Below are 27095 nucleotides of genomic sequence, written 5' to 3' on the forward strand. Positions count from 1 at the left end.
TAAATGGCTTTTGTTGATTAGTTAAAAAACACCTGGTTTTACAGGACAGCTTAAGTTATAATGTCACCAGAATATGACTTTTATAGTCAACCACAGAACTCTATTTTTATCAATAATAAGTATTCTTTATATATCAGTATCATTTTAAATAGCTCTGCTTTTTAAAATAGATTATAACTATAAGCCAAGGCTAGGACTGTAGATTTTGTGAATTCCACCAAGGCTTACCAAAAACATGAGCAGCATGTATTCCCCTCAGAATTATTATAGGTAATATTTTAAGATAAAAATATAAAAAGAGCAAAAAGACAACACTGAAATAACCCAGTTGTTTTCATGCTATACTGGGTCATGATAGTACTTTCTTACATAGTATTCATGCTGCCAGAAAGTCCCCACATTTTAAAGTATGATTGACCCTTTTTCTCATTCCCTGTGTGCCCAAGATTCAAAGCAGGGCACGTTTTCACATCTTCAGCTTCCAGGAATGTTATTAATGTCTATCATTTCAGAGCCACCGTAACAGTATTCGACAACTTCACAGCTCTGTCGAAATTTTACAACATAATAATCAATATGAACTACCATGATAGCCAAAGTAGCTGATCTTATATTCCCTACCACCCTGATCTGATTACCCGAATATCAGCTTAGGTCACCTAATGGATCTAGCTTCTTTAAAAATGTTCCAGAAGTTGATGGCTTTGACTAGCTTGAAAGTAACAAGATCCAGATGCCGCCTGTCTACACAACACTAAACTGCACAGGACCCCAAAACAGATTTTTTTTAAATTCCCTCTATATTTTTCAGGCTCTCCTCTTTTCCCTCACCACTGCACTTTCTCTCTTTACCTCAATCTCTCTCTCTCCCTCTCCCGGTCTCTCTCTTTCTCTCACACACACACACACACACACACATACACACACACACACACACACACACACACACACACACTTCCCATCAGTGTAGCTCATCCAACATCCTGTCCTTAATATAATGTGCACGACATTATTTCCTGCTAGCAATAAGTTAAAAGAAATCTCAGGCAGGAAAGCAATTATTCCATTCATTTTTATCTAAAGTTTCCTTTCTGAATACACTTCATAGTCAAAAACAAGAACCAAAAAGAAAGCATGAATTTTGAAACATTTGGAAAAATTTAGCCAAATGAGTAAAAGGGATGGAATGTCCGATATTTTTCATGGAACCCTTGGGTTTGTTGTTTTTATTTCTTTGGGGGGGGGGGATGAGGAATGACTATAAATTTCCTCTTTTAAACTTGTCCTTGCTTTGCCATTTCCTTGAGGAAGGCAGAGAGCATTCTCCACCCAATCCCCCAAAGAGTTAAAACTCACGGCACGGGAGCAGGAGGGCTGGTCTACTAAAGCAGCAGCCCCACAAACTAAATGCTCACAAAGGCAAAAAGCAATGTGAGTCGACCTTGCAGGGGCAGGGCGAGTCATGGAGCGATTGAAAAAGAAAGAAAAAATGCAACAATTTTTAATAGAATTCTGAAAGTCTGCTGCCTCGTCTGGTTTACAAATAGGCATTGTTTGAGGAGACAGAATAAATAAGAGCTAACTACAGCATGAATTACCAAACACTAATCACATCAACGAGTCCTGGTGACAGCACAGATCACTCAGGCACGCCTTGTTCACTCTCGGCATATTTATTTATTAAGACGACAGTGGAGTCTGGCTAATGCGATACAAAATAATATCATCTGTACAGAAACATAACCCATACATTCGAAGCGGTAACTCTACCGACACCCTCCCCCCCCCCCAACTCAATCAAGTCCAATTTAACTGACAAATTGGAGCAGTGATTTCACACCTGAGAGTCTTTCATGTCTGAACTGCAGGATAAAGTTCATGGTTGGCACTGCCCACTGCTTAGTTACGTGGGCTTTCCACTGGCCCCGTAATGATCATTTGCGCACACACATAAAGACTAAAGTATTTAACCAATTCATGTCCAATTATCATCAGTTATATTTCATCCCGTTTCAAGACCCAGGCCTCCTGATGGCAGCACAGAAAAACAGAGCTTTGAAAAGTAAAGAACATCTATTGTAAAGCTCCAAAATTCAGTCTCTAGGTCTTGATCACCCTCCATATAAAATAAAATATTTAAGGCAAATAAACAAAAACAAAAGCACACCCAAACAAACTCTAAGGGACTTTAGTTAGTTGTACTACACCTTCCCACACCCTTCTTTCATTCTATACTCAGTGATTAAAAGTTTGAGTTGCCCCCACCCTGGTGCGTCCTATCCAGTGAGAAAAACCCTTTTAGAGCCACAAACAAAGAACAGCTCACCAGAAAAGCCTCTGAAATTGTATTCTTGTTCCTGATAATCACTGTTACAATCTCCTTTCTAACAACCCTGTCCATCTGCAAAGCACTTTACTACGGATATCAGGAACATTTTTATGTTGCCAAATAACAACAAAGGAACACGAGCGAAACTATTATCTCTGCTAAAAGAGAAAAACCACAATCCCAGGGCTTGCTTTCTTCTCATATTCTCCTCTGCCTCATTAACTCCATTGGTATGTTACTAATTTCAAAGAAGCAGGAAGAGGTGATGGGGAAGGGGAGGTAAATAATAATTCACATGCCTGTTTCCCATCCCAAGTGCAGGATACCACACTGCTTGCCAGACTGTGAGTCGAGCCATACCTTGGTTTGGAGATAGTGAGGATAGTAGTAAGTGTACTGGGGGTACATTTGTGGCTGATCCAGGCGTTTGCCCATGTAGCTGGAATCTTTATCTCCGAGGCAGGGAACTGGATGACAGGGTATAGTGCCCCAGGCCGAGCGTCCTCTTAAACCACTATTCCTGACAGTCCCGATGACTGATGAGGCTTCAGAGATCCCTCGTCTTCCACCACTCGCTAGTTCCAACACGGTAGGAATTTAAAAAAGAAACACACCAAAAAAAAAAAAAAAAAAGAAAGAAAGAAAGAAAAGAAAGGAAGGAAGGAAGAAAAGAAAAGAAAAAGAAAAAGAAAAAAAGAAAAAAGGAAGGGTATTGGTAGAACAACAACAACAACAAAAACACACACACACATACACACACACACACACACACACACACACACACAGCCTTCCCAGATCGTGCCTTCCTTCCCCCAGCTGCCAGGGTCCACTTGGGATGAGGCAGTTTGTTCTCTACCCAGGCTGTCTGTAGTGATGTCAATTGCCAGCGTTTGTAAAGAGAGAGAGAAGAAAAAAAAAAAAAATCAAAGTCCTTTTAGCACAACTCCGAATCCTTGCAGATCAGCTTCCTGTCTCCTGTTCGTCTCTTTCCCCACCTTAAAGAAAAAGGAAAAAGAAAGAAAGAAAGAAAGAAAGAAAGAAAGAAAGAAAGAAAGAAAGAAAGAAAGAAAGAAAGAAAGAAAGAAAGAGAAAGGAAGAAGAAACAGAAAAAAAAAAAAGAAAGAAAAAGAAAGGGGAAAAGAAAAAAAGAAAAAAAAAAAAAAAAAAACCTTGCACAGCCTAGTTGCTGCTGTCTCCCTCCCAGAGTGACATGGTGTTCGGGGCTCGTCCTGTCCTTTCATTCACTTCCTCTCCTTCCAGCCGGTGGGTGGAACCGAGAGAGCCTCTCCAGGGAGCAGCGTACGCAGTCCAGAAGGCTGCAGTATTTCCTCCAAGAAAAAAAAAAAAAAAAAAAAAAAGCCTGCTTCAACCCCTGCTGCAAGCAAAGTTCCGATTCCCTCTGCTGGCTATCTCGAATAGCAAAGCAATTTTTGCAGCAAAGCTGCTGCCGCTGGAACTGAACCCAGGGAACTCAAATGCGGGCAGTGGATTATTTCTTATCCTTCCCTCCATCTACCCCACACAAGAGCTGCCTTTTTTTTTTCTTGCCAAGTTGCAAGGTAAGCCACACTGCTAAACAAAACACAGAAGACCACGGGAGGGAAGAGACGACGAAGGGAGGAAGGAAGAGAAAGACAAAAATAAAAGCAGACGGACGACCCTTGCTGGTTAAAATGGAAAAAGTGTGTCCCGGATGCTTTCAAAACCTGTTAACATACGAAAGCCAGATGAATCCAAGACCTGGTTCAGAGACTAACCTTTTACTTCTCGGAGGACACAGAGGATGCTAAGTATTGAAGAAATTTGAGAGTCTATGCCAGGACTACTATTAGCAAGCCCTGCATCATCAGCTCACAATGACCAACTTACCAAAGCCGAAATGATCATTCTTATCCTTACATCCATTTTGTAAGCATCAAAAGAGGTATCCCGTTAGGTTTACAGGCGTCTTTATAAATAAAATCACTGGTTCTCTCACTGTCTATCTGTGATTATTTTGATTCAGGGATGCTTTAATCACTTTACTGATATCATCACAAAAAAAAATCACAATTACTTGACAGAGTTTTTCCCCACCAATAATAAGTAATATGCTGACATGTCTATCAGCTATTACATTATAATACAAATGGTTTCAGAGAAGATATATTTCCTTTAAGGGTCCCTTTTCAAGGCAGTCAAGGCTAAAATTAGACATGCCAGCTGTGTTTTGCTGTGAGTGCTCACGCATGCCCAAAGCGTGGGCAGACCAATATTGAGCGCCTCTCCACTTCGTCAAACCAGCTCTGTTCTCCCCAGCCTAGAGTTGCCTTTTCAGATAAGAGGTTCCTGGTACAAATCCAGCTTCCTAGTGAAGAAGAACAGAGAATTCCAGCCCAGTGCACAATATGGTATCCATCCACATACAAGCCCTGCCACCCATGAGGTCACTGGCTTCCACTCAGGGGTCTGGTTATTAGAAGCTGTGTGAGTGCATGGATATTCCTCGGAAAAGGTTAAGGATGGTGGATAAATAGTTTTATGCTTGAAAAGAATAACAACCAGAAAGAAGGAAGGAGAGAGGGTGGGAAGGTCTGAGTTAGAAGCCCTGATATTGCTGTCATTAAGAGAATTAAATCAACTCCACCAACATTGAAATGTGTTCTTCTGGGCCTTATTCGTCCCATCTAGAAAGGGGAAATGCTGCCAACTTATCTGGCTGAAGGCAGTAAACTGAATCAGATACTAAATCAAAACTACATTGATTTAAAAATCATTCAGTGACATCTCAATGCTCAGACAATAAAGTCTTGACTCCTTGGAATAGTTTTCAAGACCCTTGAAAACCCAACTTTATTCTCCAGCCTCAGACAGTAAACTCTGGCCCTCGTAGTCTATATCTGAGTCACAGTGAACTGCTTTTAAACTGGAATGTGCAGGGGATCCCTGGGTGGCTCAGCAGTTTAGCACCTGCCTTCGGCCCAGGGCCTGATTCTGGAGTTCCCGGGATTGAGTCCCACGTCGGGCTCCCTGCATGGAGCCTGCTTCTCCCTCTGCCTGTGTCTCTCTGCCTCTCTGTCTCTATGTCTCTCATGAATAAATAAATAAAATCTTAAAAAATAAATAAATAAACTGGAATGTGCTCTCTCAGGGACTTTTGTCATCTGCTCTGCCCCAGAATGGTCTTGCATCCCCATTCAGCCCATCCTTCAGCTCTCAACGGAATAGCTTTCCCTGAACCCTCACTTCCCTGCTGCACCTTATATTTGCCCTAAAAGGATACTTATCCTGGGCAACTGTCTGTTAATTGCATGTTTGTTTCTTCTAGGATGCCCTAAAAGCATCAGGAAAAGCAGAAAAGTAGGAGTCCCCATTATTCTCATTCACGTTCCTATTTCCACAATCTGTCATGGAATCTGACACAAAATGGATGCTCTGCAAATGTTTGAAGAGTAAGATACCTTAAATCCGATAAAAATTCTAACTCAAATCATATCCTCTCTCAGTACATTTCAGTACATTTCTGGATGCAGGGGATGGAGTGGTGACACGGATCAGAACAACGTCCATCCCTCATAGAATATATATTCTAGTGAGGGAGATAAACAAGTAAACAAGTAAACAGGCATTATAAATCAGGTAATATGTAGTACTGTTCAGAAATATAAAGCTAAGTAAACAGAAAGAGTCACAGGAATTCCACTTTAAATAAGATAGTCAGGAAATGCTCACCAAGAAAGAGCTCTGAGGTTAAAGGAAGGGTGGGAACCACACCCTGGGTGTTGTGTACTATGAGAGCACTTCTTGTGAGAGCCTTGGCTCTCACCCAAACTGCCTTCGTTCCAATCCTGCCTTTGCCAGATCACTCTGCCTCTTTTCTCATCCATTCAATGTCACTACACACTTCATATGGCTATCATGAAATTTCACCATAACAAACATGCAAAGCATTTATAACGCCTTGGAACATACTGGATCTGCCCAATAAATGTCAGCTTGTATCTGGGGGAAGATCATCCCAGGCAAAGAGAACAGGAAGTACAGAAGGCCTGGCAGCAAGAACACTTCTGAAATGTGCAAGAAATGGCATAGGGATGAAATGGAGCAAGTAAGAAGTAAAGACTATCAAACAAGACTAGAGAGGTACCCTAGACCATATCATATAAGCCTTAGTGGGAACTTGATGAGGAAAGCTAAATTAATGACAGTTAATAGTATAGCCTGGACTCTACCCAAATATTTTGATTATAGATCTAGCCATCTTCAACTATAGAATGCTGTTTTCCTAAATGACTTATTAAGGCTCCTCCAAATACTAAGAATTATAAGATCAGGATCCTCAATTTTGCCACGATGAACAAAGGCTATCAGTATTCTTTTATTAATAACTGGCCTAGCTACTCCTTGGAAGGAAAAGAATAGTGTCTTATTTACAAATGAAAGGCCAAATAAATAACTCCTTCACCCAAGCTATAACTCACTTATATGTAAAGTTCCCAGCATGTGTTGATGCTTTCTGCAATTTCTACACAAATTGCCACTTTACAAAATGCTATTCTATTTCATTGGATTATTGCTATATTCTTGGCATCAACTGTCATTAGTCTAAGAACATTCATTGAACACTTAAAGCTTTTCTTAAATAATGCAAAGACAGTTTACCACTTGTGAGAATTGCAGAACCTGTGTTTTATTTATTTATTTTCCTTCAGAGATACCAGTAGCCATCACAACTGAGGAGGCAAGATACTCACGTCAGAAATGGTTTTTATATCATGTCTACTCTGTTGGAGCCATAGTGCTTTCCATTTAAATGATCAAGTTAAGGTAGGAGGTAACTAATTTATAACACTCTCTAAATCGGAAGCCAGCTGTGTCCCATTTGCCAACTAACAAACAAATTTTGTACAAATCCAAGAGCAGCAAACTCATCAAAGGGCATGGACTCTTACAGATTCACGTGATTCACAGCACAAACTGGAGAGGCACTAATTTAAGACAAGTTCTTGGTTTCTAGGATAGAGACAACATCTCAGACATACCATCCAGAAACAGAGAAGTGATGGTACTGAAACGAGGTTCAGTTGGGTAGAGACAGAGATTCTCTTCCAGTTTGCTCTTGATCTATCCAGTCAAAGAATAACTGGGTCCTCTCTTTGGTTGATTTATTTTTAAATGACAAAGACTTAGTCAAAAGCAAAAGGAAAGAACAGTAGAGAGAGAGGCATCATCATCATCATCATCATCATCATCATAATATGCTATCTTTGAAAGCAAGTATACTATTCTATCTTACATTCATGATCTTGAATAAATTAAAACAAACAAAACCGCCACTCAGTATTTGTTGCCCTCTTTATTCAAATTTGTGAAATCTCTTCAACACAGCAGTTGCCAAACAGATATTAAAGGTAATTTTTTTTTTTTTTTTAAGAAGACAAAATGGTAGATCACAAACTCCAACAGTAAAGTAGTAGTCTTTTGTCCTACTGGACACACCCATGGTTTAGGAACATATCTGAGACAAACTAGGAGAAAGAGACCACTAGTGATTCAAGCATTTGTGGTCCAAATTTAAACTATAATTAAATGTAAAATTTTAATGTAGATAAAAACAATAAAAATTGGCCTTGGAAGAAATTCCAAGCATCAGAGCAAAAATATAATGGACTATATTTTAAGACAGTCAACCAAATAGAGAAGTAAGAATAATTTAAAACCATGAACATATTAACTTCAATGAAGTTTTACTGAGCATCTAGTATGTGCCTAAATAACCAAGAATAGCAATATAAAAACCATCACCCTTGTCCTCAAGTAGACTTAACATCTCAGTATCTATCAAACATCAGTCATTCATAAATGACCTAAATGCCTTTCCTCTTATCTAAATACTAAATTTTAATAATTGTTATTAAATAACTTTAAGTTGACCCGATTTTTTAAATACATATTTTATTATAAATTTAAGCAATGATACACTTGAAACCTTATGTTTATTTTGTTTTATTATCTTTTTAAAAGATACTTATTTATTCTCTTGTTCTTTATATACTTAATACTGTGGTAGTCACATATGTTTCTCCTTTACCACTAGGATTACCAAGAGTCACATTTCTCCTCTTCATTGAAATTAGGCATGACCATGTGACTTGCTATGGCTAATAAAAATATGAAGCAAAAGTGATACATGTAGAAGCTTTTAACTGTTGCTGTTTGATTCACTGGTGCACTCTTCCCTGATGGAAGCATGTGCTTATATGGAGGAAGCATATTGGAAGGCTTAGAATAGCTGCCTCAAATAGTCACCTGAACCAGCCACTGACTTGTCATGAGCAAGAAATAAACTTTTGTTGTAATTATGCTAATGAGATTTAGTGACTTACCACAGCATCACTTAGCCTATCCTGACTATATGATATTACTTGTAGTGTGATTTTATACTTATTGATTTCTTTCTTTAAGAGTCTCTCCCACTAATATCCAAGCTAAAAGGACAAGGAATTTATCTATCGTCTTCACTGTTATATCTCCAGCACCCAGAACAATCCTTGGGATTTAATGTACATTTAATAAATATTTGTTAGATGGATGAGTAAAATATTAATTTAAAATCATCTCATTTATCTATCAGTGGTTAAAATGCAATACTTCATGAAGTAGAAGGGAAATGAGACTTATACTTAAAATGGAAAAAATGTTTAAGTCTTCTAGGAGGAAAATTGCTACAAGTGTAACTACTAAATGTTCAGAGAAGGGGAAGGTTTTTCTGTACTGACCATATAGATGGCCCTTCATATACTAGATGCTGTATTAGAATTTCATAAATGTTTCCCCAGTTAGAACTTAACAAGTTACTGGAAAATGGGTATGATTCTCCCTACTTTTTAGTTGAGCAAATTAAGAAGGAAAGGGTTTAGCTATCCAATCCAAATCAATACAGTTGTAACGTGGTAGGGGAATATTCCTAACTCACATCTGCATAAAGCCCAAACCCAGATTTTTTTCTCAGCATCACTTGATGGAGATCTTAAATGTTTTATTCCAAAACTGGATTAAGATAATCTTTGTGTTTACAACAGAAAACTCACAGTATACATAAAAATCCTAAATAAGTCAGTGTGTTTTCATAAAAACAGATGGTACTGAACAGAGAAAAAACTGGAAAGAAAGAACATGGCCTTCTATCAAATAGTATAAACTCTATTTGGACCACAGATGTGATGGTTAATTGTATGTGTCAACTTGGCTAGGCTATAGTGCCCAGTCATTTGGTCAAATACCAGTCTAGATGTTGCTGTGAGGTATTTTTCGATGTGGTTAACATTTACATCAGTAGACTCTGAGTAAAGCACCTTATTCTTCACAATGGGACTGAACTTCATCCAAAAAGGTAAAGGCTTTAAGAATGAAGACTGAGATCCTTTTAGAAGGAAGAAATTCTGTCTCCAGACTGCCTTTGGCTTCTAGATACAATATCAACTCTTCCTGAGTCTTCAGCCTGACAACCTGAACTGAAGTTTGGGGATCCACTCCCACCCCCCACAATCACGAGTCAATTCCTTTAAAATTCTCTTTGCATACAAACACATCTTACAGGTTATGTTTTTCTGGAGAACCCAGACAAATACATTAGGTTAATAAAATGAAATAAATGACAGCAATGAAGGTCAGTGATATAGATACTCTTACACATTCCTAGTAAATATCTATAATGCTTTTAATAGAGCTTAACAAAATGTATAGCCTTAAAACTTTTCATCCTTGTCAGTCCCAGTAATTTTGGTTCTAGGAATCTAAACAGATCATCACTAGACATTTAGGAATAAGTAATTGGAGAACTCTGAGTATCCAACTCTAGTTTGGTTAAGTAAATCACAGTACAGAGTATGATTCAACCATTAAAATGATACTTGGGAAATATTTTAACATATGGGAAATGCTTAAGTCAAATAGCTAACAGAAAAATCAGAATACAACCTTGTATATAGAGTAGGTTTTCAACTATGAAATAAAAACACATAGACAAGAGAATAGAAGAACTACATCGAAGTAACAATAGTGGAAATGTTTCCTCTATGATAGTGTTATCAGTGACTTTACTTTCTTTTTCTTATCCCTCCAGAAATCTCAGCATTTTTCAAATTTGTCTTAAAATGAGCATATATTTCATTATTTAAAATAAATATTATTTTTAAAGAATTCTCTTAGGTAAGTATATTCCTAAGATTTTTGTTGTTGTTGTTATTAGCTGACAGGACATTTTTAAACACCCAGATATGACATTAAAATAAATTATGTGTGCAATTGAAATAGCCATTTCCTTCTTACCTGAGTCAGACATCACTTTAAGAAAAGTTTATCTTTCTTTAAAGACTGGGAGCATAAATTGTATAATTTAACAATGACAAAACTCTGATTTAAGGCCTATAACCAGATATCCTCATTTAAAGAAAGAAAAACAGCTACCAACGGCAATGGACATATCTTCGCAGACACTACAGTAAACCTACATAAGTATCTAAAACATTAATTTTTTTAATATCCACTAATTCTGCCTTTGCATTTCTTTCTCATAAGTGTATTTGTAAACATCAGTTTGCTTACAATACGCTGTAGAAACAGGGAATTTCTTTCTTCCTTTCTTTCTTTCTTTTTTTTTGGGGGGGGGGGGGGAGTCTATCACTGTCTTCTTGTATATTTCCATGCAAAGAATTCCACTATTTGCAGACCACTGAGCCAACTTTGTCTTCATGTAGCTGGCAGATTCTTGTGGCCTTCTTACAAACACACCTTCCGCCATGACTTTTGCCAGCAGTGAACCAGAGCTTAGTGAACCAACTAACAGCCGCAAAGTCAGGACAGATGAGTAGCTGCTTTGTCACAAGAGAAACACATTTTCCTAAAAGGAATATCATTACTTTGTATTGACTCTTCAGCTTCCAGCTGCCAATAGCTAAGCAAGGCAGGTCAATATGACCAGATTTGATTGGCTGGGCTGAGCCTTCTCTCTAGAAACATCTGCAGAAGTCCAGGCCAAAAGTTTACTACTAATTAGAATCACTATGCTGTACACCTAAAACTAACATAATATTGTATGTCAACTATATTTCAATTAAAAAAATTTAAAAGAAATTTAAAAAGAAGAATTACTGGATAAAATACAAGATATCCAGTTAAACTTGAATTTCAGACAAATGATGAATACATTAAAAAAATAGTTTTATTTATTTATTCATGAGAGACACACAGAGAGAGAGAGAGGCAGAGACACAGGCAGAAGGAGCCCGATGTGGACTCGATCCCGGGTCTCCAGGATCATGCCCTGGGCCGAAGGCAGGTGAGCCACCCAGGGATCCTGATTAATACATTTTTAATACAAATTATGTCCCACCCAAATATTGTACGTGGCACTTCTCGTGAAATATCTAGGCCATACTTATAAAAAGCACTTGAAGCTTATCTGAGACTTAAATTTACCTGGGTGTTACGTACTTTTTATTTTCTAAAGCTAACAAACTTAATCCTAATTGATGCACTTAGAAGGTCTAGAGGTCTTTCAGAGGATACAAGAATTGGTAGAAAGTTCAAATTTAATGACAACTGGAAATGCTTAATATTTTCAATCCTCTTTACACTCAAACCACGTAAACCAAAAATGTCCCCATTTTAAGTCTCTTCTTAAGAGAGTTCTACCACAATGTGTCCCTGACATGAATCCATACACTGATCTCTGGGTCGTTTTGTTTTTTGTTTTTTTTTATAATTGTAAACTTGTTTTTTCTTTTTACATGAGGAAACATTTAAATTTTTTTCTTGTTATTCAACACAATAAAGTACCTGTCAAGAATAACAGATGCTTAGATGCCATCCCTGATATCAGAAAGTTGCAACCTAGAGAACCAGACAAAAGCACAAAATAAAAGAGAAAAGGAAACCAAGGCAGTTCTCCTGTGTCCATGACCAGTGTGTACAGGGATCAAGAATAAGTGTCTAGCAACTATATAGTAATTTGTCAGCAGAATTTTATGTCTCTTGTCTCTAAGAAATAAAATTTTAGACTTGTATTTTGAAAGTTTGCACTTCATTTTTCTAGTAATTTCTATTGCACATTACAGAAATATCAGCTGAGGTCAATTAGAAATAAACAAAAACCTGTCTTTCATGACAGATAGTTTGAAAAGTGCTGATCTAGAAAATATACAATTGTCTTATTTCCTTTCATTTCCATTTGTACATTTCTAGTGGTGGAGAAGTTGCATCAATGTGTTTTCTGATTGAGATACAAGGAATAATGAAACTCATATGAACTAAAAGGAAAAATGCAATTCCCTCAAATTTACTTTTCTTGTCTTCCTAACTCACTCTTTTTTTTTTTTTATCTATTCCTTACCCTCTAACCTATGTCACCTTCCTGACCCCAAGGACAATATTTAAGAGTACCAAACCCAAAGACAGGAGATATGAGACTTGTTGGTTGGAGGCTGACCCTGGACACAATGACTCCCCAGCCAAAGCCTCTTGTGTAAAATGCAGGTTGTAACGAGGTCATCTAAGATCGCTTCCTGACTCCAATAGTCCATGATGCCGGGATGCACTTGTTAAACTAGGATGACACTGCATCATTTTAGCTCCAGGGATACACTGGCTGGCCCCTGGGGTAGATGGCAAGCTTCAGGCCAATAGCACAAGCTTGACACACTTCAGCCAGGGGCTTTGTGTGACGCCCAGCCATTCCCAACAGCTGTAGGCTGGGAGGCCCCAAGTCCAAAAATAGCCCCACAAATTATGATTTCCCTTCTAGAGATGACATCTCTGTGAACGACACTAAATCAAGGCCATACGGTTAGCTTGACACTTTAGCCAATGCCTCGAAAACAGCTCAATCCCTGGAAGTCTAGATGTACCATCCATCCCACCTAGAGGCTTTCGGTATTTGAATGTTAATGCTCATTTCACAGTCAGGAAACATAATTATTCGTTTTTCTTTAAGGAAGTTTATGACCGAAGGTAATGGGGGGAACATAAATGTACTGACTGTTTACTGAGACTCATAAATGCTACGAACACAGACATATAATTGTCTCTTGGAGATTTGTTCTTGTAGTGTAGAATCTTCATTTTTAGCAATTTAACTACTGAAAGTTTACCCACCTTGAGGAGAATTATTTAGTGGAAAATAAAACTTAGCACCTATTTCATTCTCTGCTCCAACAACTTTCATCCTTTCAGAAAACTGGCTTTCACATAAAATTTGCAGAAGGTAGCTTGTTATATAGGGCTAGTAAAACTAAGAGGTAATTAGTTCAAACCAAACCTCTAAATAATAATGTCAAGTTTTAACATCTGCAGAGCTCTGGATCAACAGTAACTAATAATTTCTCTCTCTGTTTTCCTCTGTGAGAAATAAACTTTGTTATTCACAAATTATCAAGAAAGAAAACAAAACAAAAAGAAGTAAAGCAATTGGTTCTGGCCAATTAGAAAAAGAAGAAGAAGGAGGAGGAGAAGGAGAAGGAGGAAAAGGAAAAAAGAAAAGAAAAGAAAAGAAAAGAAAAGAAAAGAAAAGAAAAGAAAAGAAAAGAAAAGAAAGAGAAAAGAAAAGAAAGAAAAAAGAAAAGGAAAGGAAAGAAAAGAAAAGAAAAGAAAAGAAAAGAAAGAAAAAAGAAAAGAAAAGAAAAGAAAAGAAAAGAAAAGAAAAGAAAAGAAAAGAAAAGAAAAGAAAATGGTAAAGCTCAGGTCAAAATTCAGCAAGTACAAGCAAATGTTTACACCTGTTCAGAGTTAAGAACAATGGTCACTTATGACTAGGATGGACCATTAGGTCACACTGAGCTCATTTAGGAGACCTTCCAGGAAGGCTTGGCATTGCAGGATGGGAGAAACCAGTGTGAAATCCCTAGACTTTTGGATTACTGCTCTCCTACCTTAACTGCTGCAATGACAGGTCCATATGTGTGTGCAGGGGAGGAGGGACAGAGATGCTGTAAGTAACTCAGTGTGTACATGGCCTGCCTGTAGCTTTCCCCCCAACCCCACAATGGGCAGCTGTGCTAAATTTGTCAGTTAACCTTGCCTTACCCCTTCCAGGAGTGGCCAAACTGTCAGGGTCCCCAGGATGTCACCTCTTGGCTAGCAAAGATAGTTAAAAGTAAACCACTCCAACAAAGGTTAAAAAAAAAAAAAAAAAAAAAAAAACAATGCTGAATAAGACCCCTTACCAGCTCATCTCTTTTCCTTCCTCTCCAAATTCAGTAGGAAAGAGAATTGAGAGCTTGTCAGGATTAGCTGCATGGCATTAAACGGTACGTCCCAGGGAAGGTACACAGAAGAGACTCCCTGGTACCTTGCTTTGGGGAGTGGCCCATAGGAACCCAGTGTCAGCAAGTCTCCAAAAAAGCAGCATCTGGAAAAGGAGACATCTGGCCCAGAGATGCCTCTTTCTTCCTCCCCTCCCAGACCTTAGGCTGAAAACATTGAATTCTCTTGTTCTATAAAGGAGGACAAATTATTAAAAGGAACATAGGGAAGCCCGTCTATTTCTCAACGTCCTAGACTCCCACCCAACCATCTGGGGTCAGATGCTCATTCTTCATCTCTCTCTGACTAGGGGGTGGGAGGCTCATGCCAATGCTTGGGTTCATTCTGATTTTAAGATTAAGACAGAGTCTTCTCTCCCCTCTTGAGAGAAAGGTACACAAGTGTCCAGAGAGAGGGAAACAGGGACCACTGTGCTAATGTGGACCTGTGGATCAGATGGTTCTGACAATGGGAAAGGCTGCTGTCCAGATCCAGCTTATTTATTTTTGCTGAAAACTTTAAAAATTAGTTTCTTGGTAAAGAAACAATGTTGTGTCAAGGTCCCTCGAAAAATCAAACAGTGTTATTCTATAAGGTCTTAATGGGAGGATCTATCCATTTTGACCAGGGATAAATGTATTAGATTCAATATGTTTGGTTTGGGAAATCTCTTTTTGTCAAACCCAGGATAACCAATTGTCCATTATACCATGTCCTTGCTAAGAGAAGCTGATGTAGAAATATTTAACCACCCCATCCATAAACATTATTTCCTCCCAGAGCAGAAAAAGGCTGATCTTCTCAAGGCCTAATGTTATTTATTTTCCAGTGAAGGGATATGATTTTTATGCCAGGTACAGTTTTCCTTTAGCATTTTTAAGTGTCTGCCTTTTAAATGACTCCTAGAACTGAGATCCTGACCACTTGCCCTTGTTAAATATCTGGTGATCCTTTTCCCCAACAGATGGGAAGGGCCTCCTGATATGCCCCTGGCCTAATTTCAATTTGGGTAATTGCATTCTGTCGACTTGAAATTTCCCCACCAGTTTAATCTGCCTGGGATATGGTGCCTCCTTCTCAGTCCTGAACTGCCTGGCGTGCCGATGGAGGCTGGGGAACAGCTGGTGCATTCCACCCCAGAAGTGGATACATTTTAGCGGCAGGTGCAAAGGTTTTCTTCAGCCGAATACAAATTCTAACATAGGAATAAGCCTCTTGGATGCTTTTATTTTTATTTTTCTCAATGAACATAACTTTCGCAGAACCAAAAATATAAAAGCATCCAAAGCATAAATATGAATGGAAAAGAAAATACATGTTCACTAAAACCAATCTATTGTGTGATCATTTTGCACTCCATGAATCTTACAATGCTTCTAGATTTGAATGTTGACAATAAGGATAAATAATTCACATAAAGCAGACAACCATTCCTTTTCTCATATAATTTTACACACAAATACATGTACACATCACACAAATACATGTACATGGGGGCACATGGGTATGTGCATACATCCTTACATGCATGTATAGGGGTGTGTGTGTGTGTGTGTGTGTGTGTGTGTGTGTGTGTTTGGGTATACCAACACTTACCTCCCTCTGGAGGGTCCTTTATAGTTGGTAATAAAAACAGCTTTCCCCACAAAAACACCATGTTAGGCATTCTATGCATATCTTATTTGAGTAGGTAATACATTTAACTGTAAAGAGCTTATCTCCTGGAATCTTAGAAGGTATCCTATCCATTTCTGTTTCCCTGGCACCTAGAACATAGTAGGTACTTAACTAATGGATTAAAATATAAACTACGTAGACAAACCTATTTAGTCTTTAGCTCTAAGACCCAAAATGCAATTTAAGGACTGCAGGTCAAGGTATACTTTTTTAAGGTACACCTTAAAACTCCAGGAACATTGGTGGCCCCAAAGTCACATCCCTTGGCCACCTGAGCTCTAGGAACAGTTAAATGCAAGCATAGGCTCACCTTGCAAATGACCAATACCATCTCTCAGAGGTGACTGCCAGAGATGCTGGTCTGCAGATTCAAGGTGAGTACACCAAACCAACAGTAAACCAGTGGAGAATAGGAGCTAGTAGAGAAATGCTCCTGCCTCCCAGACTTCAGGCAGACAATTCTGGAAGTCCTTCCATACCTTCTCTGGGTATCTCCATAAAACTGAATCCTACTGACTAACCTCAGCTTTTTTTTTTTTTTTTTTTTTTTTTCTGTAATCTTTTTCTCAGTGACCTTGATAACACTCCATTGTATTGGATGTTTCTCCTTCCCATCTTCCCACTCCCTTGCTCCTGCTTCAGGGAATTACATCTCAAATGGACTATCTGCCCCCTTGCCTCAGGCTCTGAATTTAGGGGAACCCAAACTCTAATGACTTAGGACATCACCATGCTGACAGTCACACCAGCAGACTATCCACATATGAACATATAGAATATCTATTCCCCCAACATTCATTTTCTTTCCCTATCATAGGACAGATAGCCATACACCAAGACCACTCTGATATATATAGGCTGACAGATTATATGCTATATTTATGCCAGGAAAAAGGAGAACTAAGATTGTGCCTTGATGTATTCTAACCATATTAGTTTAGCTCTAAATATCTTACCTTACCAATGGCTCAAGAGGCATTCCCAGAGTCTCATAATTAGTAGGACAGTTCAGATTCTGCCTCATTTTAGCCTCTGTGGTCACCATAAATTAGCTTAGAGGCCCCAAGCCTCTGTATGACTCAAGCTGACTTGAATCCTAATTTGTACTATGCAGCAATCTTGGCAATGCCACTTGCATGCTTAAGTCTTTTGCTCTCTTGGCCCTTGGAAAAAAAATATTTGCAGCAGCACCTGTCTCTGCCATCCCTGTTTAGTGTAGATCATCAATGGGTAGTGTCCTAACCTAAGAATATAGCCTGATGAAGACTTGGGTCCACCATGTAATGACTATGCACATCATGAAGCCAAGGGCAGGCTGCCACAGAAGAGGGCCAAGCCATCTTTTAGTTGACTGTCTCATACTCACTGGAGGGCTACCCTGTTGGCCACACTAGATAGAGAAATGCAGAGAATTCTCAGCAGTTTTGAAGACACCGGTGTTTAGACCTCTGGCTTCTTTAAGGCCAAATTGCAGCCAGTGCCTAACATAGTAGCCAGAGTGGGCCCAAGGTGAGCTGAGGGACCAGAGTCTTTCAGTTCATAGAAAGAACTCCAGTACCTTAAAAGTAGTATTAGAGAAGACCCATGAGGGACATGGATCATCCTTTGATTTTCATAAAATTAATGATTTTTTATAAGACTGTAAAAGCTCTACTTTCTCACTATAAAATGCAGAAATGCAAAATTGCATTAAAACAATTATATAAAAATTACATAAAAATATATATCTCTGATCCTATCTGATCCTATCACACAGAGGTAACAGCTATTAATATTTGCTCTGTTTCTAGTTTTTCTTATGAATAATGAATATATATTTCTCTCTTTCTCTGTGTTGTCCCTCTGTCCATATATGTGAGATCTAGAAAAAAATATTGTATTTCTGTGCACTTCCTTCTTCTGACAACATACTGTGAACATTTTCTTTGAACACACCACTTAATGGGGACATAATATATAATCACAATATTTTGTAATACTCTTATATTTTGTAATTCTGTGTTTTGTATTATCTGTATTCTATGTTATATATTTTGTAATTCTCTGTTATAGGGTTTTTTAATGTTTGTTATGTATAATCTTATATTTATATATATTTCATATACATGTTTTGAGATTTTTCCCCCCTTTCAGTGTGGATTCTGGGATTCCTTTCTGCAACAAGGGGCAGATACCCATCAGTGGGTAGTGTCTGGGTCATTCACATAACCATGACAAGCCATCTTCTGTGTGTTGATATCTATCCTCATGGTCACAAGATGACCACAGCAGTGTTGGCCATGTTATAATCGCCCACCTCAAGTAATTTCTTCTTCCTCTGGTATCTTTTAAAAATGTAAGAAATCTTACTAAAGGCTCCTGCCCTCAACAGTCTGCTCCTCATGGTTCATTGGACAAAATGGGTCACATGCAATTTCCTAACTCATTCACTGATGGAGATGGAAGGGTAATGATTGGTTTAGACTACGTAAGACACACCTCCCTCTGAGCCTAGGCAAAAGATCATTGGCTCCAAGCAAACAGCGGCATATGGCTGGAGAATGGAACATGTGCTATGGACCAGAAGTGGAGTCTTCCTGAAAAGAAAGGAAGACTTAAATAGGAATTATATTTAGGGAGGCAAGACGCAATTATCTCCAATATAAATTAAACTTGTTTCATTATCTTCTCACCCACATTATCATGCTCTCTTCCCCGATAACATTGTCCTTCCTTAATTTACCACCTAGACACTCCTTTTTAATCAAATGTGTGCTGGTTATCCATGAATCTCTAAAAAGTTAACTGAAAAATTAACATCATAATGATAATGAGTTTAAGGTCTTGCTCTCCTTGGATGCATTTCTGTTCTAAAAGGGAGTTCTGAAAGATATAATCATCTTCAAGATCTATAAGACCATAATAATGGTAGTATGGCAGGCAAGAAAGGATTCAAGACCCACTGTGGCCTTCCAACCACCTTGCTCACTCTGTTACACTCACAATGGCCTCCCTGCTGTCTCTCTAGGAAGCCAGCATACTTAAACCTGGGAGCCTTTGCACTTGACTTCCCTCTGCCTGAAACAAGCTTTCTCTAGATAGCCTCAGGGCTTAATTCCTTGCTTCTTATAGTTTTCTTACCCATATGCCACCTTATTACAGAGGTTTTCCTTGATCCTCTTACATAACATAGTACCTTCACTTCACTCTGTAGCCTATTACCCTACTTTCTACATATTTGGCACTTATAACCACCTGACATGGTATGTAGGTGTTTACTATCTTTCTCCTAAGTAGACAGTAAGTCCTATGAGACTGGAGTTTATGTTTTATTCATTGTTGGTTCCTCTGAGCCTAGACACAGTGCCTAAAAAACAGGCATTCCAGTGCTAAACATTGAGCTGCATCAGAGTAGAAGTCAATGGGACCTAATCCTGTGTAGGCATCTTTCTCTGTTATAACTCCGATGCCCACAGTAAGTCTAAGTAGGTCATATTTTCTTTTTCACCTATTTCCCTCTAGGCAAGACCTTCATTTTCCAGGATGTGCTGTGTAGCTGTGTATGTCTTGAAATCTGAACAGTATCTATCTCTCTAATATGAAATAAAAGGCAAGTCCCAACTTAAGACACATCCTATAACTTGTAATACTATCTAATTAATAAAATGTTTCAATTCTGATTAAAATTTATCTTGAGTGCCAGAAATACTCATAAAAACATAAATAAAAGCTACAAGGAAATAAATAATGTAATTATTCAACAATAACTTAAGAAGTACATTACAATGTGACTTGGAGCTCCCATCTAATGCTCTGGTTGAGACAGATACACACACACACACACACACACTGTTTTAGAAGCTTTCAGGCAAAATGGTGATATGAATATGTGGTCATAATCACCCACATGAAACTATGAAAAAGTCTATATTTGAGTTGGGAAAAGGACACACTAGGAACCATATAGATGTACCAGAGAGCAGGCATGATTTCTGGTCATTGTGGTGTAAATATGCCAGATTAAAAGAAAGGCAACCACACCGCAGTGTCAGAAAAGTGAGAGAAAAAAAAAAAAAAAAAAACCTGTCTAAGATAATTAAGAATGAGATTCCAGCAGAACCTAGATAACACTCATTGCCTGAGTGTGGAGACAGAGATGGTAGTGTATGTTTGGACTCTAGCAGCATCTCTGGGAAGACTAAGGTAGCAGACATCTTCATGAGCAGCCTTCCTAGGCTTGTGTTATGCTAGCATAGCCCAGTCAGTTCTGAAGGGAGATCAGGGTACTCTGACCTCAGACTTTGATCTCAGAACAAGGGTACGGTTGCCTGTCAAAGAACAGAGCTCTGATCAGCTAACTCTTGGCTTCCTCACAAACTTGAGGAGTACACTTCTCAGCAAATCTCCAGGCAAAGGGGCTCTAGAGTGGCAAGATAGAAGCATAGCACACATAAGCTGGTCCCTTCTCTGAAAGACTTCTGTAGGTCACCCCTCAATCTCTGATGGCACCCAACCCAGTTCTCAGTTCCATGTATTGGGTAATATATTCTATTTGTGGAATGCTACATAACTTTCATTTTAAATACCATATTCTCAACTAAATATTCAAGGATGCAGAATATGATGCAGAATATCCTCATGTCATGATATATGTTGTATTAAGTGAAAAAGTGCGCATACATGAGTCAGGGATATTGGATTACAACTTCACAATATTTTATACATACAGCACACACATAAATCCATACAAAAGTACTAGAAAGATATACTCCATTATGGTAATAATAACCAAAAACATCCTGAAGTTATTTTTATTTTTTCTTTCTATTTTACATGTTATGAGAAAAGAAATTTAATTGTCCCTTCATTCCAAATATTTCCAGAACCTATACACTATGCACTGCTGCTAATACCCTGGTCAGAAGCACCATCATTTTTCACCTGGATTAGTGCATTAGCCTCCTAATAGGCCTCCTGGCTTCCATTCTCATAGTCTATCCACTACACAGCAGCTAGAGCAAGCTTTTAAAAATGTGAGTCAGATTCCTCTGCTCAAAACTCTCCAGTGGCTGCATATCATGCTCATTTCATAAGCCTCTCTATTACTTTACATATTTCTCCTGCTATCATCCTTGTACAGAATCTAGTAAGATAAGACTGGTCTTCTTTCCAGTCTTCAGACTTGCCAAACATCCCCTTCTCTTTGCACAGGCTGTTCCTGCTGCCTAGAACACTCTTCCTTTCAATAGCACCATCTTCAAGTCTTTAATGCCTCCTTTCCAAGCAGCCCAGCCATCACCCCAAAACCCTCTTCCTCCCTCCTGTTAGCAAGATTCCACAACTTACCTTCTTGGGGCCATGTTGTAAAGTTACAGGGAATAAGATTCTCATAAAGTAGAATGTGAACCGTGCCCTCTGACATTGTGAGCAATGTAAAGACCCCACTTTATTTTACTCTTTCCCTCCCCCTGTGAGGCTGTCAGCTGCAAGGGTAGAAATGTCTTTAGCAGTTATGGCTTTCACCTCAGTTTCTAGAATAATGCTGCATGTAGCACCTGCTACTGGATGAATGAATCACAGAATAATAGAAATAAAAGTTATTTTTTATTTTCTTCTGTAAATGATCTCTGTTTTCCCTATTATTTATAAAAACTAGAAAATAATTAGTAAAAAGAAAAATGTATAATACTACTCATTCCATTTCTCTTGCTCTTAGCCTGGAAAGCAAATTTCTTCTGGACTCACACTAAAGAACAACTAAAGAAGATTATCTGTTTAAACTATCATTGAATCAAATACCCAGTAAAGCATCTCTAAGCTCTTCAGTTATTTCCATGGGTTTTCCCCACTCCCACTGATTTTGGTGTAGTTTCTGATCAGTCACGATGCTAGGAGATGACCCAATTTCATAACATCTGAAGCTATTCAATTTTTCTATGATATGATTCCATCATGGGCCAAGTCGAATGGTCCAGCAGAGAGATGCTCTCACATTCTCTTAAAAGGTTATCCTTTGGGCTTTCTTTTAAGATATTGTTTCTTAGGAGAAAAATTGAAGCTTATATCTAAGGACAAACTATACGATGAAACTTTTTCTCTGTTACCAGTCCTCCTACCCTCACACATGGCAGAAAACATTCTGAAGACTCAGACTTTCAGCTCTAAAAATGTTAATGACTAAGTGCATTTGAATCTATCTTTAAATCTGCTTTTAAGTATTTTTAAAATCAGTTAAGGTATTAACCCACTGAAAATTTTGATAATTTGTAAAATATCTCCAAGCTGACTCTCTGACAATGGTAAATAAAACCAAGCCAACACACAAAAACCATATATGAGATTCATCCTTTGCCACTCTTTGCTTTATTTAATATTGCAGCAATTTCCTCTGTAATAAACAACTCAAAATCGAGCAAAGACATACCAACCATAGAGGAGAAAATGAGTCTGGTCAGCAGAAATTTGGGACCTACCTTTAATCCTTTAATAATGGTCCAGAAAATAACTTATCTCTTGCTGTTATTTTGTATCTGGCAGTTCAACCAAAGACATCACTCCGTCCTTAGCAGGGAGAATCACTTTTACTCTAGCCTTGGTGGATAGCTTTATATAATTTATATATTTTTTAATTTTGGTAATAGCAACTAGCTGGCTAAGGCAATAAGCCCTTTTTAACACAGACTAAATAAAGAAATCTCTCATATTTCAATTAACTAACTGAACCAAATCATAACGAGCATGACTGTTTCATTTCATTTGGCTGTTGCTCAAAGAATGTTCACTCAAAAAATGTTTCATTGTTAATATTTATAATGTTCACACTAACATTATAAACATTATAACTAATACTATAATGTTCATACTAATATTGGAAAATTAGAAAAACACTAATCTGTGATAGAAGGGCCATTACACCAACTAAAACTCTTGTTTTTATTGAATTAATGGTGTTGTCCTTGGCTTTTTACCTCTAGAAATGTGGCAGGTGCCAGGCAAGCAATGGGTAGGAATGAAAGATAGTGTGTCATACAAAGGTACATATGAGTGGTCCCATTTATTTAAAAATCTTGAAATTATCAATAGTCTCACTGGTTGTATGCTTTATGCTGCAGATTTTTTAAGTATGTAGGTGATAAACTATTTCCAATACCATATATACCATTCTTGCAAATCATAGTAGTCATTGAGTAACAATTGATAAATGTAATTAATCTTTTCTTAGGACACATAAAGATTGTGTATGGGAACATCATATAGTTGTCCTCAATTTCAAAAATTATTATCATATAGTTGTCCTCAGTTTCAAAAATTATTTGTAAATTCTATCAAAAGTCCATCCCTCTGATCAACTCACAAGTACATATAATTCTTACAAACACTTGCATATATTATATTATTTTAAAATTAGTAATAGTCGGGATGCTTGGGTGGCTCAGCAGTTGAGCACCTGCCTTCGACCCTGGGAGTGATCCTGGAGTTCCAGGATCGAGTCCCACATCGGGCTCCCTGCGTGGAATCTGCTTCTCTCTCTGCCTGTGTCTCTGCATCTCTCATGAATAAATAAATAAAATATTTAAAAAAATAAAATAAAATAAAGTTAGTAATAATCATTTTAAATAACCCATTATAGAATTTATTTCTAAGTGATTAAACTTATTAATAATCTAATATTGTGAAATTCTAAATATAAACATCTTTCTATTTGTCATTTGGTCATCAATATTCATAAATTTCCAAATTTCATGCACACTTTTTTTTAAATTTTCATTTCCGCATCTCTGAGAGCAGGTTGTGTCACATAATGGATGATATGAAAGTACTGCATTCTAGCTTAATAGGACACCTTTTGTTCTCCTTTGCAGTTAGAGCGATAGAACATAAAATGATGAGGTTTCTTGTAATCATTGCTTCTCGAATTCAATGAAATATAGGAAGAGACATTGTTTCCCTGGCTCACTAACTAGATTTGTTGTATGATATTATACCTGGCCGAAAGTTGGTTAACTATATTCCAGGACAGATGGGTCCAGGGTCCCACACATGAGGGTACTTAGCACTACACTTGACAAAAAGCAAGCTTTCAACAAATGAGAACAACTGCCTTCTTTGACATGAAATATCTGAGTATGTATAGAAGATGCTGATCCTGACCCTGCTAATTTCCTTTATTAAATTCCTGTTCCCAGGCCCTTCTCTTTTCTGGAGGCGTGCCTTTGTCTAAAAAACCCCCTTTACCCAGAGTAGCCTGGGAGGTTACAACTATCTGCCTGCCTGGGGTGGGCGGGGAGGGAGGGACACATGACCAAAGGTAGAAAATCCCAGCTCTTTTGCCTAAAGGCAGGCAATGCAACTGCTTCAGAGCTTCTTCCCCAGGGATAAAGCTAAACTGGACTTCTGAAACCACGCCCTTGCCTAACTCCTCCCTTGTCCTACTCAGCTTCCCTGACTCAAAGGCTTTTCATGAGAGCACACCTTCAATAAATCACTTACACAAGATTTACAAGTGCTTCTCCTAGACAACCCTACCTAAGAGTATGTTTCCTCAGGTTTTGGCTGGGTGTGGTATTTCTACTGGTTTCTACAAGATGTTTGGCCAGCATCATCATCTGAAAACAACCAGTTGAGCCTTAGGGAACCAGACCTAGGGATTTATACATCTGCCCTCACGGTGTCAGGGGGAAACAGATACGTAAATAAACAATCACAAATTAGTAAAATGCACATAGATGAAAGGTGCTATAGAAATACCGGAGAAAAGAGTGAATAATGCTGCTGGTAATTCACTGAAAGCTATGTTGAGAGAGTTAAATTTGGGTGCAATCATGAAGACATGAAAGTGGCTGAGATTTGCTCAGGTAAACAAGGGGTAAGGCTGAACCAGAGAGAAAATGCCACATTTAGTTAAAAGAGGTTTGAGAAACCATGTTGCGTTCACAAATCTGCATGTAATGTGGTAAGAGGGAATAAGTTGCAAACTGGCACAAGATGAATGTGTGTCTGTGCATATACACATACATAGAATTACATAGAATTTTCGATCAATTACATGATGGAGAACCGGAGAAAGATAAGTAGGAAAATAACATAGATTTCTTTAAAATTTTTTAAATTAATTATTTAAGTTTAGGTGAAATATGGATGAGAAAAAATTCAAAATGTATAACATGATATAAACATTTAGTTTATTAAAGAAGATTCTAACAGCAATATAGAGAATGTAAGGGAATGGAGTGGATCTGCAGGAAGAAAGACCATTTGAAAGATGGGAATAAAGGTGCCAGAAACTCTGCAGGCTGGGAGGATACAGGCTCTAGAGGAACTGGTCAAAAAAAAAAAAGGAACTGGTCTGCAATTAAATCTACTTATACACTCAGATGTGTTGGGGTCATTCTATTTCTTGCACTTAGTAGGTAAGTAGGTACAAAGCCAGACGCCCTACATCTTTCAGGATAGGTCAGAGAGTATGGGACTCCACGTGAGAAGGGCAAAGAAAATCTCAGTCATCCGTTAGGCCCTATTATCAGCAACAGGATCCCTCTGAAAAAAAGACATTTGTCTCTCCAATGGGGTGAATGTTTCAGAATATCCAGCTCTGTAAAACCATCCCCCCCCCCAAAAAAAAAAAAAAAAAAAAAAACATTCCCATGCAGTTGATATCTTCCATCTTTTCCTTATATTAAAGGGACTTGTATTCTTTGATTTCTCTGTAAATCACCATTATGCTTTTGACAAGCACACAGCAACCCATTACAATATCCCAGGGAAGAAGTGATAAGGGTTAAACTAAGACAATGATCTAGGGAAGGAGAAAGGGATGGGAGGATTGGGATGCGGCACTGAAAGATTTATTTGGTATAAATAAAATAAATGCAAACTGGCTATCCTTTGGAAGTAAGATAGGCTAAAGTAGAAAATACCTATTTATGCCACCTTAAAATCTTTATGCTCAGAAATGCCACAGTGCTAGCAGACTAAAATAATATTAAATAGCTCCTTGTTTGTTAAACCACAAAAGTGTATCAGTTCACAAAACTCAATTCAAGAGAGGCAGATAAGAAAAAGGGAAATAGAGACATAAACAAAAGCTATCTTCCTAAATCATGAAAGTAAGATATGAACATTTAGCTAGGTCTGAAAGCTAGGAAAACAAACAAAAAAGGTGTCATTTTTCCCTTATAAAATTTCATCATTAAACTCTGGGTGTGCTAACTATGGCCATGAATCATAGCTACATGGCACTGATGCTACGCTACTCTACTCTCCTCTGGGAGAGGCCACTACGCCATTGTGTTATGAAAGCAGGTCTGAGCCCAGCCAATGGCTAAACATTGTCTTAGGTATCTAATGACCCATGCCTTCCTGCCAAAAATTCACAGGCTCGGCTGTGAATTGTATCCTCCTGTTAGAAAGTTTTGTTAAAAAAAAAAAAAAAAAAAGAAAGTTTTGTTAGTGACTTATCTTACAAGGAGGGAGGGAAAAGGAAGCAAAGATACTCTCCCTTTGACCACAGGGAAGTGCCTGGCAATGCTTCTACTCCTGAATGCACATGTAGACAGATCCCCTTTATATGGGACGCCTGGGTGGCTCAGTGGTTGAGTGCCTGCCTTTGGCTCAGGGCATGATCCCAGTATTCTGGGATGGAGTCCCACTTGGGCTCCTTGCAGGGAACCTGCTTCTCCCTCTGCCTGTGTCTCTGCCTCTCTCTCTAGGTCTCTCATGAATACATACATAAAATCTTAAAAAAAAAAAAAAATCCCCTTTATAGAGCTGGTACACCCATCCCCCAGCTCCTGTGCATAAGAGCTCACAGCTGCCCCGCCTCTGGATAATT

The 27095-nt window shown here is 38.2% G+C and overlaps 1 protein-coding gene across 21 annotated transcripts in view; it reads right to left on the minus strand.

The window, feature by feature from the left end:
* Positions 1-27095, minus strand: part of RBMS3 (RNA binding motif single stranded interacting protein 3) — a 1287947-nt gene that overhangs the window by 685978 nt on the left and 574874 nt on the right. For 3 of the 21 annotated variants that reach the window (XM_025461076.2, XM_025461075.2, XM_025461078.3), the window contains exon 1: positions 2690-4162. The exons of the other annotated variants lie outside the window; for them this stretch is intronic. In XM_025461076.2, coding sequence (XP_025316861.1) covers positions 2690-2764 — 75 coding nt within the window. In that variant the 5' untranslated portion in view covers positions 2765-4162. Of the gene's footprint in view, positions 1-2689; positions 4163-27095 lie in introns of those variants that run through there. 21 annotated transcript variants of the gene reach the window in all.

The sequence above is a fragment of the Canis lupus genome, chromosome 23 (genome assembly GCF_003254725.2).
Source record: "Canis lupus dingo isolate Sandy chromosome 23, ASM325472v2, whole genome shotgun sequence".
Classification (NCBI taxonomy): Eukaryota; Metazoa; Chordata; class Mammalia; order Carnivora; family Canidae; genus Canis; species Canis lupus.